The sequence below is a fragment of the Letharia columbiana genome, assembly GCF_014066305.1.
Source record: "Letharia columbiana isolate WasteWater2 chromosome Unknown Sc0000001_s0, whole genome shotgun sequence".
Taxonomy (NCBI): domain Eukaryota; kingdom Fungi; phylum Ascomycota; class Lecanoromycetes; order Lecanorales; family Parmeliaceae; genus Letharia; species Letharia columbiana.
In genome coordinates this window covers 35266-49162 of record NW_023501037.1, presented here as the reverse complement: position 1 = coordinate 49162, position 13897 = coordinate 35266, and the positions used below count along the sequence as shown (strand labels likewise).

At 49.6% G+C, this 13897-nt stretch overlaps 5 protein-coding genes across 5 annotated transcripts; 2 read left to right on the top strand and 3 right to left on the bottom strand.

Moving 5' to 3' along the window:
• Positions 1-1012: 1012 nt before the first annotated feature.
• HO173_000641 (uncharacterized protein) lies at positions 1013-1656 on the bottom strand (the record flags this gene model as incomplete). The annotated part of the gene is made up of 2 exons (XM_037302590.1): positions 1013-1565; positions 1622-1656. The coding sequence occupies 2 exons, from the start codon at positions 1654-1656 to the stop codon at positions 1013-1015; spliced, it is 588 nt and encodes a 195-aa protein (XP_037170097.1).
• A 152-nt stretch (positions 1657-1808) lies between these two features.
• Positions 1809-2588, top strand: HO173_000640 (uncharacterized protein; the record flags this gene model as incomplete). The annotated part of the gene is made up of 1 exon (XM_037302589.1): positions 1809-2588. One exon carries the CDS (start codon positions 1809-1811, stop codon positions 2586-2588), a length of 780 nt encoding a protein of 259 aa, XP_037170096.1.
• Positions 2589-3624: 1036 nt separating this feature from the next.
• On the top strand, positions 3625-5084 carry HO173_000639 (uncharacterized protein; the record flags this gene model as incomplete). Its single annotated transcript, XM_037302588.1, has 4 exons — positions 3625-3884; positions 3961-4244; positions 4314-4790; positions 4930-5084. 4 exons carry the CDS (start codon positions 3625-3627, stop codon positions 5082-5084), a joined length of 1176 nt encoding a protein of 391 aa, XP_037170095.1.
• A 995-nt stretch (positions 5085-6079) lies between these two features.
• HO173_000638 (uncharacterized protein) lies at positions 6080-6737 on the bottom strand (the record flags this gene model as incomplete). The annotated part of the gene is made up of 3 exons (XM_037302587.1): positions 6080-6345; positions 6397-6561; positions 6617-6737. The coding sequence occupies 3 exons, from the start codon at positions 6735-6737 to the stop codon at positions 6080-6082; spliced, it is 552 nt and encodes a 183-aa protein (XP_037170094.1).
• Positions 6738-9401: 2664 nt separating this feature from the next.
• Positions 9402-10388, bottom strand: HO173_000637 (uncharacterized protein; the record flags this gene model as incomplete). The annotated part of the gene is made up of 2 exons (XM_037302586.1): positions 9402-10262; positions 10323-10388. The coding sequence occupies 2 exons, from the start codon at positions 10386-10388 to the stop codon at positions 9402-9404; spliced, it is 927 nt and encodes a 308-aa protein (XP_037170093.1).
• Positions 10389-13897: the final 3509 nt, after the last annotated feature.

The window sequence follows — 13897 nt, the reverse complement described above, 5'->3', positions numbered from 1 at the left end:
CATCCATCATCTTGTGCCACTGTCAGCTTTCTGCTGTGCCTAGCCCTTGAGCTACATTCCAATCACACTCTTGTTCCTTTTCGATGTGACACTCAGCCAGACGCTCAATTTGTTACTATCTTCAAGTCAACTGGCCCCCCCCTTACTACGGCGGATCGGTAAAGATATCAGTAATGAGCACAAGACTGTAATATCCACTTTTGATACCAAGACCGGTAGGACGGTCGTTGGAACTCTCAAAAGCTCGGTGAGCCGGCGACCGCGTTCCATTTTACCACCCTAGTTCTGGTACATATCAGAACGGGGATTCTATCTTCTAGATTAGATTTCGCTTTTGCAATTTAATTTGACCATGGGCAGCTTTGCTGAACCTTCCTGATGATATGGTGTGGGCGCCGAAGAATTAGCCTGTGGACTCGCCATCCTCGGGCCTGATCGGCCTTGATGTAGGACGAAGCTCCCGGGTTCTCTTTTTAGGGCGTGGTGACTCTCTGTGACCCCTTGATCCTCTATGACATCTTCGCGCTATATCTTCTAGGTGGCACGGCAGCCTATGATCATACTGCTATGCTCAAGTCGGACTGACTGGAGAATGAACGTCTAAAATGAATTCTGTACTGACTGGGACGCAAAGGCGGCATGATTCCTTCACGGCGGGTGTGTTTGCGCCGAAATTAGGCGTCAATAATCGTTTACAATTCACCCCGCAACATGGATGTGCAAAGCCGACAAGCTTGCTTCGCAAAAGTCGCCCAAGTTCCCTATCCCATCCCCATCGTCAACATGCAAAGCAATGTTTGAGCATGTCATGAAAGATTAGATAAATCAAGCTTCGAACAACAGATTCACCTCTCGACGCTTGTATTAGTATCTCGATAATACGGCATGAAGCTGGGGAGATCATGATTCATCGTGCTGATATGAGCCACAAGGAGCTCTGTGTGCTGACACGTACGTTCAAGGCTAAAGGTTTCCCCTACTCAACATCTACCCCAGCAATCACTACTCCTAATCACGCAGTCTTCTCATGCACCCCTTTAGCATGATGCTGGGCCTCATAGTCGCTAATCACCTGAACCTTCTCCGCACTCGCACTCTCCGGGTCGAACGTATACCCCACCCACTCCTTCGCCAGCCTCCGCGCCAACTCTATTCCGACAACCCGCTGACCCATACAAAACACCTGCGCGTTGTTACTCATCACCGCCCTCTCGACACTGAAACTGTCGTGCGCCGTCACGGCTCTTATGCCCGGTACTTTGTTCGCGGAGATGGCGACGCCGAGCCCAGTCCCACATATCAACAGGGCGCGGTCGGCTTCGCCGGAGAGGACGAGCTTGGAGGCATCGACGGCGACGTGCGGGTAGGCGGTTTTGTCTTCGTTGTGGATGACGCCCACGTCGATTACTTTGGAGACTCGGGGGTCCTTTTCGAGGTCGGCTTTGATGGTGTCTTTGTAGGAGAAGCCGGCCTCGTCGCCGCCGACGGCAATGCGGAGACCGTGGGATGCCATGTTGGGATTGGGGTCGAGATATTTAGGGGGAAGGTGGAAGTAGTCGGGCTTCCTGTTGAATCAGCCGTTTTGGAAGCATTGTTCAAGAGTGGAGGTCATCAATGCCACCCGAAATTGACTTGGGTTCCCCGCAAAAACGTCATTGCGGTTTCGTCTCTTTAGGGAAGGTTTGCCGAACCGCCTCGGTCAATCAACAGTTACACTTGCCTTCACCTTCTTCACTGCTTTCAACTGCGCAACTCATCCTGACCAGCTCATCACATCAAACCCTGGCTCTTCTACTCCCAACCCAGCCATGAAACCTCCAATCCTCCCCAAACGCCTTGTAGGCGTCAACCTGAAGATGTACTTCGACGCGCCCAGCACCACCGCCTACATCACCGCCATCGCCAAGTTCGTCGCCCCACCTGCCTCGATCTCAACCGGTATCTTCATCCTCCCCTCCTATCCCTGCCTGGCCTCCGCCTCCGACCTTTTGGATATGACCCCCCAGGTCATCCTAGGCGCCCAAAACTGTCACGCAGAGGACAGCGGCGCCTACACCGGCGAAATCTCTCCACTCATGCTGAAGCAGGTGGGCTGTCGGATCGTCTGTCTGGGCCATGCGGAGAGGAGAAGAGCGCCGTTCAATGAGACGGACGAAGTGGTGGCTACGAAAGCGGAGGCTGTTGTACGAAATGGCATGATACCACTCGTCTGCATCGGAGAGAAATCGCGGAGCGGTATCATGTCCGAGGGCGTCGGAATCGCGGTCCGCGAGTGCTCCCCTCAAGTCATGAGCGTTTTGCGGGCCGTCCCTGGTGACGCACCCATCATATTTGCCTATGAGCCTGTGTGGGCGATTGGAGCGCAGGAGCCTGCGAGTGCGGATCATGTACTTGCGGTGGTGAAGAGTCTGAAGCAATTGATTGGGACGGTGGAGGAGAGGGCGGATGTAAGGATATTGTATGGTGGGAGTGCGAAGCCCGGGACTTGGGGGACGCTGAAGGAGGGGGTGGATGGGCTGTTTCTGGGAAGGTTCGCGCATGATGTGGGGAATTTTGAGAGGGTAGTCAGGGAGGTTGAGGAGTCGTGATATGGACAGACGACGGTCAGGAACTCAGCTTCGAATGGTCAAGGTCGAACCTTGAAATGGCTAGAAAGGTTGAGTAGGAGAGTCGGGTCAAATACAGGGCTGGCTTGTGCTACACTTGCGGCCGTCAAGGTTGATGTCAACTTATTGCTTATGTATGCTACACGAAGCTTATGGCATTACTTTGCTGATTTTGGTGTCCAGAGAATTGTCCAGATCCATTCAGCTCACGTGGCAACACCGTTCATGACTTCCTCAGTTTGCGCCCACTGGGTCCTGTTGACCATTGCGAGTCTCTCTACTCATACCCTTCCAGTGAGTTGAAAAAGGAACATCAATGCTGTCGTTCCAACTCTGCCACATAGCCTTCCAAATCATGTTTTTCTCATTGTCGTCCCGTCTCGTATGCTTCATCCTTTGAGACTCGTCGACCTCATGTGACATGTCGAAGTATGATACAATCGGGCGACGATAATCCACTCGGAGTTGGCAGCTGGGAGCAAGTGATGCCAGCGAACTTCAAGTCTCTTTGCCTACCCCAAATCCCCACGATTGCATTTCGGCTAAATCTAGTGCTAGGATTTGATTTAGACCCAGTGCCGAACGTACTACTATTCTGCCTAAGCGTTTCGGAGACCCTTGCCTACCGTACCCTATTTTGAGCATACCGTCTCTGGGAGGCGCAGGTGAAACATGCTGCGCCCACCCTGTTGTCCTGATTATGTAAATTATGTAATATTGTTATTACATCGATTAATCTATCTGTTGCTTAGCGTTGCCTTCGGTATTGCTTTCGGTGTTTCGTAATGGAATAGAGACAACAACCCACGTCGCAATAATATGCCCCTGTTTCTTCACTGCAATATGAATTAAAAGCACCAACTTCCTGTCGGAGCTGACATTGTTGTAATTTCCTTACACATTATAGTGATTCACTTTTTGCTTTGCTCTGCTCTGGCAGACGTTCATTCTTTTCCGCTTTACTTGATCGTTCATTCTTTTCCATTTCATCTCGTAGAGACTTTCGCTCATTCTCACAATGCTATTCATACCCATTCATTTCCTCGTCGCAGTCTGTCTGCTCCACACAAAGACCGGCGTGTTAGCGGTGCCTCAACATGCCATGAATCAAATGCACGGATCTTTCTCTCTCCCACTGCAGCGAAGAATCCAGACTGGATCTGGATCCACTGACGTGACGGGATACACCGACAACACCGGAGAATACGCTTGGCTTGTAGATGTTACCATCCGAGACCAGACTTTCTCGCTGGAGTTGGACACAGGATCTGAGACTACGTGAGATACTCTTTCAGCAAGCGCCTCTTTTGACGGATGAAGATCTTGTGTTGACAATTTCTTTGTTCGACCGCAGGTGGGTATGGAGCAACCAGATATCGGAGCCTCCACAAGGCGGGTCTGGCAAGCACACGGAGTATGATTACGGAGCCATTGCTCCTAGTCCCGTCGTCAGCGGCTCGGATTTTTCCCTGATATACTCGGGCGGAAGCAGCGGCATCTCTGGCATAGTGGTCCAAGATACGGTCAGCGTTGCCGGCGTTGGGGTCTCTATGCAATTCGGTGCTGCACAAGTCGTACCAGGGGACTGGTTCTACAGCGACGGGCTTCTAGCCTTGGGATGGTCATCCGGGAATTCGAGTACGTGGGAATGCGAAGAGAGAAGAGGAAATAAAACGGTCTAGTAACTGACGTATATGCATTTGAAAGTCACAAATAAGCCACCCACGTTCATCGAGCTTATTCAACACGGCCTAGATGCCCCCATCTTCACAACGCTCTTCGACTTGACCAATGCTGGAGGTACCCTTGGTTTTGGCGCCGTCGACCCAACATACAGCTCTAGTCTGAAAAAGTTGGCCGTTGACAACTCAACTAGTTCCCTCTGGCTCGTCGACAACCTCAGCTTTACCGTGGGGGTTGAGACATACCCGCAAGACACTATCTTTTTCGATCTCGGCAGTCCAACCATCGCCATACAAAACGACACCGTCAACGCGTACTGGAAGTCTATTCCCAACGCCGTCCGTATAAATGGCACGAATTGGGCGATGCCGTGCTCCGCCAAACTCCCTGACCTTCACTTCACCAGTCCCCTGAACGGTCAGTACCAACATGTGATTCCAGGCTCGAGTTTCACGGGTGCGCTCGCCTATAACGTGCCGGTCCTTGAAGTCGAGTTTCCGAGTACGTGACGTCCTCTCCACTTCCCTCACATTCCCCTCTCTAGGTCCTTCCAACATCCATCTGTTCGCTCCCCCACCGTGCTACCACCGCGAGACTGAGAAGCACGACCGTTTCTAACCTCATTTCGTGATACATGTAGTGTGTTACGGAGGTCTCGTGGCCCAGTCTTGCCCGTCAGGTTGCGCGGTGATGGGCGCGCCGTTCTTCGGGACCCACTATGTGGTGTGGAATATTGCCGAGCCCAGTGTCAGCTTCGCGCTGCGGGAGGGAGTTCAGCTGGGTGTTGCTGCATAGCAGACTGGTCGGCCTCGTCACTGGTATCACCAACCCCGTTTCTTAGACCCCTACGCGACTAATCACTGGTACGATTCGAAACCGGCTCGTGCTGGTCGTAGGACGATCTAGTGCACATTGCTTTAGATATCATTACCTAATGATCGAACTTGTTGACCGCATCAACGCACATGAAGAGAAGCACGTTCCAGTGACTGTCAAACTACAGTCATTAGAGGTTGGTCTCTTCTAACCCTGTGTCGGCTGTTGCGTCCGTCGTTCTTCATCGTGCTAATCACACCGGCTCCACATATCAATATCATCTCGGTAAACTTGCGTGGGTTCCGACGGTACGCAGTAATTTCTGCTAGCTCCGATGACAGCACCCCCCTTTAAGCCTTGAGATGCTCCCTGCAAAACACCAGGGGAAGGCAGAACAAGAATTGGCAGCCTCTCCGACGTGTAAACCAATCGGTGATCCTGTCGAAATTTGGCCCCCACGCATCCCAGCCACCGTGTTTCTCAGCCACCTGATTTTGTACTCTACTTGGGACCTGGCCTCGGAGAGGTTTTGGAGAATCAATCCGTCCGTTCTACACAACACATACCTGAAATTCTAACAGATCCTACTATTGGGAATGTGTTATACACAGCGATGCTCAAGGCTACTAATTAATCAGATATGAAAGATTCCCCAATGATTGAGCTCAGCAGTCATACCATAAGTAGAGAAGTTTCCATCAAGCTTCGGAGGGTAAATTGCTCGGTTATGGGTGAGAACGGGAATTCTTATGAGGGAAAATTATCTTATCCGAAGGTGGGAACCAGTGTCTTTTATAAACAACAATACACAAGCTTATTTTGTGTTCTGACATTCTCTATTTTCGTCTAATCAACGCTTTCTATTTTAAAACCTTTTCTTGCTTACACCATCCGTTCAAACTTCTTTTCCCTCATCCAACGCACTGCAATTGACTCTCTTCCCCCTTTTTCCAGAAAAGAGTCTCGACAAAGGCTTACCCCTCTTGAGCTCCTTCAAAAGCACCATGGAATACGATGGTGGTGCAATTTGTCGTACCCTCAGCCGGCGCCTGGTTCGACTGCCAAAACACCCGGTCCTGCAGCCCCGCCGACTCGTGTCCAGGTACGAGGGTTGGGCAAAACGCAAACCAAGATCCCTCGTTCGCCATATCCGTGTTGTTCCACACAAGCAGGCCATCCTCGTCACCTTCACTAAAACCCGGCGTAGCAAAGCCGGAATTTATGCCTACATTGCCATAGTCTGCATTCCGGTGTCAGTTCTTTCCTTTGATGGAACGAGTGTGGGACGCACAAGGGAAATTTTTGCTATCGGCGGTGGGCTCCATGTATAGGGAGTGGGTTTTGCGGAAGCCACTGAATGTCCAGTATGTGTTGTTGAACTGACCAGTCAATGCTTTGCTGGTGTCATTGGTGAGAATAGCGACATTCGTGCCCTTGCCTGTAGGGAAGGCCGCGACTAGATATCGATGTTTAGTTCAACTCAAAGGAAGCGGGATCGAATGACGACGTACTCATGCCGCATGTTGAACAGCTTTTCCCATAGACGTCGGCAGCGATAAGATACGCTGGAGCGTATTGCGCGAGGGAAGAGCTGATTAGCAGAGTGCCGAGGGACAGCAAGGTGGGTAGCATTTTGATTGCACGTATTGTTTGAAGTTTTGGAAAGTGATCCGTGCTGACGATGTTTTCGAGTACAACGCCTGTATCGGGAGCTCAGGGCCTGTTTATATAATAATGATCCTAGATGTGGCGGTGGGATGCGGTCGCATGCTCACTGCAAGGGTCCTGCATAATATGTGCTGGGGCGCGGGCTACCCAGTAGTGAAAAGCTAGCCAAGCATTGTGGGAACACTGAGAACATCGCTACAATTGAACATGTGTACGGTACTGCATTTGATTGATTCTCCGGATCCTCCCTATAACGATATCTAAGAAATAGATTACATCGTCGGTTAATCTCAGAATATATGAGATTCTCTACAGCCTCATAATTACCGTAACGAATTGCAGTAGATATTGCCGAGTAGACATGTGTGTTACGATTAAATGCCAATCGTTCTAAGAAGGCCAAGCGAGACTCGCTTTGTACTCAAGAGTATACGTCCTCGAGAGCGTTAAGTAACTGCTCGTGACGTATCCCGTCGTTATCCTCGTCGTCGTCCTCGTCGTCCTCATCGTCCTCGTCCTCGTCTTCCTCGTCCTCGTTGTCCTTATCCTCATCATCCTCATCTTTACTCGTAGTAACGATATCGATAATATCGTCACATAACTTCAGAATAGTGTTATGTTCGTAGAGAATCCGAGCATCTTCCAGCTCTCTTTATCTCGCTCTACTTGTTGAATACGAATAGAATTCTCCGGATAATAAGTATCGTAGTCTTGCCAAGTGGGAAGACTGTAATCTCGATATAAATCTCATACGTTAAAGGTTGGACGTTGTGTAGGATCTTGACAGCGAAATTTAAGATTGTTGTATCGATGAGGAGGATCGAGGAGAAGTCTAGTAGATGATTTATTAAAGCCTTCGAATATGTATTAAGAAGGTCTATGAGATATTGCAGGCTGAGGTTAACAGCGTATTATTATATTGTAGAGTGTGGGATCTCGATATTGCCATAGACTTTATTGATTTCTCTAGAATTGTAGCTGATTTTGGGAGCGTAATTGCGAGAGGGCTGGATTTTGTTGATTTCTCTGGAATTGTAGCTGATTTTGGGAGCGTAATTGCGAGAGGGCATGCTCATTTTCCTGTTGTTGACGCTTTTTTTGATGACGATTCGCAGTACGTATGGCAGCAGAAGAAGAGGTACCATAATCGAAAAGAGTTAACTGAGACATAATTTATAGAGATAGAATTCTTTTAGAGAAGAAATGGAGAGACGGAGATAAAGTTGAGATTACTAATAAAATTTGATGTTCGTAGCCAAGAAATTTAGTTACTTCCCGAATAGGTACCTGGCTTTCTCGATTCAGATCTTGGCAGTACTTTTCAAAACTTGTCGACAGGAAGAAAGCTAGCTTTCCAATAATATGCAGGGCGAAGGCAGGCCCACCAATCGGCTCCTTTTCTTGGTCTGTCATCTTCGTATTCTGTCTTCCCTCTGCTTATAACTTTTTACGGGATACTTCAATTGTCTCCACTTGTCGTATCGATATCTTTCTGCGGCATACTTGATAAGACGAAAGACTATTTGTCATTGTAAGAAGCTGACTCTTGCACCGAAGCCTCGCTTCAAAGTGATATTTTTGGAATGGGGAACGCCGAAACAGAGAACGCGAGGGCGACGGACAGCAAGTTGAGATATCAATACCAAAGCGAAAATACTTGAACTGTACTAGCTGCGCATTTTGCAGTAAGTCTAAGCATAGTGAAGAGATGGCCTCATCAATATGCGCTATAGATATGCGTTGTCGATGTCACACGCATACTTGATATTTACGCAGAGGGTATCTTTTTGGAGCCTCGCTCGGGATCGAGATCAGCGACAATAGCCAGCTCCGAGGCAATGCCAGCAGTAGCTCTGTTTTTGGCTTACACTATGCTGATTTCATGGCGGTCAAACAGGGATGTGTCGGTCGTCACTTGCCTGCTGAGACCTTGAAGCACAATAAACTGTACGAAATGGTAAAGCGAGGAATTCTTTGCTGATAGCATCCTTATCGGTCGGAGACTTTTCTTATGGTAACCCGAAAGAGGTGACCGCGCTCAAGGTCGGCTGGCCGCCTCCCCCACGCAACGAACCTAGAAATTGGCAACTATTGACAAGAAGACGTGGCAATGATTGGTAATCGGTCATGACATCAGCTGACAGAAATTCGTCTAGCCCGACGGTGTATAGGCGAGGAGGCGGCCGCACTGGCTTTGAGCTCTTGCAAAAGATGCGTGAGTATGATGCATCGTGTTGATTGTGGGTGTTACGAGTGGGTCACCGCCGAGGTTAGCACCAATACCTCACCATTTGGTTATGGCCAGGATGCTTCACGGATACCAAATACAGGCCTTCTTGGCCCAATAGACAGCGCAAGGCACCCGATCGAGACCGTCACTTTCCAAGACAGACAATGCGTAGGCTTGAGCCCCACCGCAATCGCGCCATCACAAAGTATTGATCAGCTAGACGGGAAAATGTTTAAAAGCGACGTTCAATCTGCGGTCAAACGACGGATACTGGTAGCGTACATTATTGTGAAAATGGATAGGAGCAGCCATTAGCACAATCAAGATGTCAAAGCTTCTTCCAAACCTGGAATTCCAGTCCACTCACCACTTCCCTCTTCCCTCTTCCCTCCACCCTTTTACACTACGCCCCGTGCATCCTTCTGTACCGGGCCCCATTCGTCTTTCTTCTTGATATCGTCCATTTCTACAGGTCGCTGCCGAGGCCATTCGAATTCCTCCGCATACGTCTTCTTGCCGGTCGTCTGCTTTGCTTTCGCCGCGCGACGGCGGGACCTCGTCACCAAAAGGCAGACGGCGCCCAAGAGGCCCAATATGATCAACCCAAAAATCACCGATAAGACCACTGCGGGATCAACGTGCTTCTTTGCGGTTGGCATTGCGGCTACTGCTGGCGGGAGCGGCGCGGTCGAGTGCGCGGCCGCGATATGCTCGGTAGACGGTGTTACGGATTTAGTCTTGATGATTGTGGTTGCGACGGTCGTTCCAACGGTGGCTAGAGTATGTTGTATTACCGTGACGGTGGTTGGCGCGGTGGTCGCCACGGTGGCCAAGTCGTGCTGTACAATGGTCACTGTGACATCTGCACTAGTCACGGTACTGATGTCCGTGACAGAGACAGTGACAAATGTGGTGAATATAGACGGGTTCACATTTCTATCGCTTGCTGACTCCGCGCCTGCAGCACTGGGGACCGGTGTACCCTTTGCGGCTCCCGCGGCGCTAGATGTGGGTGAGTCCTTGTGGAGATCGGTAACATTCGGTGTCGGTATGTCGTTAGCGATCCCTGGCACACTAGGTGTTGGCAGGTCATTGCCCACAACCGGAATACTGGGTGTTGGTATGTCTTTACCGGCTGCTGGCACACTTGGTGCCGCGGCGTCTTGTCCGGCTCCCTTGTCTTTCCCCTTCTTGGGCGATATGACGGATCCCAAGGACCCCAGGATAGAGCGAGGAAAAAGCCTCATCGTTGCAGATTGCTAGAATGGGAAATTAGTGGTCTCGAGTGTGGTTAGGAATGATGTAGGAAGGGATAATACAAGTTGGGCAATGAAGAGAAGTACTAGGATTTTGGTGTTCCGGAAAGTGTTATCAAGCGGATTCATAGACAATGTGCTAATGATACAGTCTACATAATACGATTGTCAAAAGCTTTGTTACGAATAGCATTGTGCAGGCTGTATGTCTTTGTTATATTCGTCTTTGATACATCTCACGCCGATCATGCAGTATCTTTGTCCCGCAAAGACAACATAAATCAGGATACACCAACACCCAATCGACCGAGTTTTTATCCAAGCCTTCCGTCTCGACTCGAGTTTGGCTTTGTTTCCCACGCTCGGGCTTTGGGGCGAGATTCATCACATCCGGAGCTGTGCGCTCATGAACGTCTGGGGGTCTTGATCGCTTTAAAGTCCAGCGGGGGCGTCGTGGCATATTTAGCAGCGATTCGTGCCGACCATCTCACTGGCCGAGTAGGCATTAGCTCTGTGGGACGATAGTCAGGCCCCACACTTGCTTTAACGATGACGCCATTGCACGACATGCAATAGGTTACATGACTAATCTGGAGGTCCCGGTTAATGAAAGATCGAGCGCAGCCAGGACAAACCGGTTTGGATGTCGGAGGTCTATCGGGATCAGAGATCTTCCTCCCTTGACGATCTCGATGGAATTCCCGAATCAATGTCCATTGTCTCGTGCTTTTGTTCCTTACTTGTCTGAGAGTCTCGTGCCGACATGACCAGCATTTCCAACCATCGCTCAGCAACGACCGACAAACACAGCCCGAGTAACCGCACGGGTGGCGCCTTGCCTCGTAGAGCTGACATTGTCTGCACAGCTTGGTCCGATGAGCTTTCCTGATTGCCTGGCTCTCGAGACCGCTCCAGTGATTAGCCACACTGCTGACACAACTAGTGCAGACATCGCCACAACATGGATAAGCCCGAGGAGGGCTGGCGTTCAACGGTGGCGGAATGCCGGTGCACGTTTTAACTTGGAGGCTGGTAAGGGGATCTGTCTGGCACGGGATTCGTCCAGGAAATCGCTCCCCGTTACAACGCGCTCCGAGCCAACGCAGCGTCGAACGGGTTGTGGGAGCAGTTGAGTTCGTAGGCCTATTGCGGGTATAGATGAGGTTACCATGTCTGTCATGCGTCTGCCACATAGGCACTCCTCTGACAATTTGGTCGAGACGTCTGCTTGCAATCCGTATATTTTTGGCATCCCAAATGTTAAGGTATTGGAATATATCGCGCTGGAAGGTATCGCCTGCGTCACCGGCATTGAACAGAATGGACAGGGTGGACTCTGAAGGTTGGGATGGATCATTAAGGATCTTTTTCAGGTCAGACATGACGAAGATGCGCAGTAGGAGCGCGGAGGCACAGTCTTACACGAAACAATTCTTGATTTGGCAATCAATGTTCATCATCGTTCACACGAAACCAGTGTTTACAATCAATCATTAAGAACATGGCAAGGAAGTCTTCGAGCCATGCGGATTTGTGTGAAGACGTCCCTTTGTTATTCGCTCTTTCAGAACAAGCTTGTCCGTTTGCTTTTTTCTTTATCGAGTCGGCTTCAGCGTAGAAGGCGGCTTGTTCAACGATATAAAGATGTAATGAAGCCTTTGTTGTGTTTTTATATCGGGCATTGCGATCAAAGAATATTTGTATCAAAGCATGCGATCTATTTTGAAAAAGTTATTCCAAGGCCATATACAAGCGTGGACAGCGTGTTTGGGAGGAGGCCGCGGCTTAGGACTCCATCGTACCCAAAGACCAATGCCGTTAGTCTTCAAGTCCATAGATAGCCCACCGATACCGTCAGAGACTTTCCACGGCTGTTATTTGCCCTATCTGGTAGGTATTTGTGGACCGTTGGATGTCTGGAGCAAATATCTCAGCCCCCTATGCAGTTTGAGCTCTCTCAAGACTCACACCCATTGATAGGTCCATAAGTATTTCACCAATTGACCTCGATAGAAAAAAGTTGCTGCTGCTCAAGTCTAGGCGGGCTCAACATGACAGTAATTCTGGCAAAACCTTAAAGGAGCCGGAAGACTGTATGAAGCCTTTGGTGAGTAAGATTACCTGGAGTACGATGTGTCCTTACGGTTGCTAATACCCATCCTAATAGGTAGCCTTTACTCATGCGCCGTCTGTCGGGAGCGGAGTCTGATTGTTAGTAATTGTCTTCCCTGTCGGGATTGCGTCGCCAACTCTCTGCTCTTGACGGCATGTTGGTCCCGTATCTAGAAAGCGGATCGCCTCCACTTGACTATGAGATTGTATCTGCGGCAGCTGTGGGCTCTGACTGATCGTCGACCACAGACCCGCCTCGAGCGCCGGCATTCCCTGCATTCATACTTTCGGGTCCCTCGGACCAAACCTGCGTCAAATGTTGCATCTCCGGTGGTTCGTCCGGTGGCTTTCTCGCCATGGTCAATGTTTCTATTCTCGTCGCTTTCGAAAGAGTGAAGGTTTCTCGAGATAGCTTTAATTGGATTCTTTGTGTAGGAACTCGATACATCCCCAGAATCTTCAAAAGCCACGGTGGGTTTTACTACTTATCGTCGCGCTGAACATATGTTCGGAGAGCGTCCCACTACCGAATGCAGATGAAGAAGGGAACGAAAATCAATTCTATGCCGATGCTAGTGAATACAATGGCAGGATAGGTCGTGGTGATGCGATAGAAAAGGGTTGCGGCGATGTCAGGCGTCTGCGGTAAATGAAGACCTGTCATACCCCACATTGTATAGCAGGAGCACCGATTGGAGTAACCTAATTGAAATTATAATGACGGCACCCATCGTGAAGAATAAACATTAGAGTAAGTTATAACTTGTCAATGATTACCTGAACGAATGACACTTCAGCGGTTACCAGGAATAAACGCCACCTTGAAACATTCTCTTCTGACTATCATCGAGACAATGATTTGACAGTATTACGTTGGTCGGCGGTTCCAAACGCTCCACGTCGGCCTGGAAACGTCTCGATTTCCTTGGAATGGCAGCCTCGGTATGGGAAGCGTCAACGATCGAGTCTAAAGAGACGGCATGCCGCCCTCACCCTTCCCCACCTAGAATAATTCTTTAGAATAAGACCTTACCAACCCTACCTGTCACAAGACAAACCTACAAGGCGTATATGACGATGAAAGCCATCACCGCACCCACCATTTCTGCAACATATATCTATACACACATCCCGAACCCTTACGCGTACAACCCTCAAACTCGGATGTACAGTATCTAGCATGCTTCTTTCCAAGGAGGTCAACGGAGGCAAATAGAGTTATATGTATCCATGTATATTCTGAAAGAACGTCGGGCGTTGTGATCTTACTCAGAAGATCTAAAGGGCCCCGAGAAGCTGGATGGAAAAGGTGCGGCGGCATGGGAAGTGCTTTTTTGGATGGTTGGAGCGGGTGAGTTATCCGCTTATGTGAAAGGACCGGCCGATGGATTCCCACTACAATTTGGGTGGCTGTGCGTAGATAGGTAGGTATTTATGGGGATACGAGTGTAGAATACCTGGCTTTGATGAGGGGCTCAGTTAACACGACAGTATCCGAAGAAACACGGAAAATCCGTCGAGGTGAA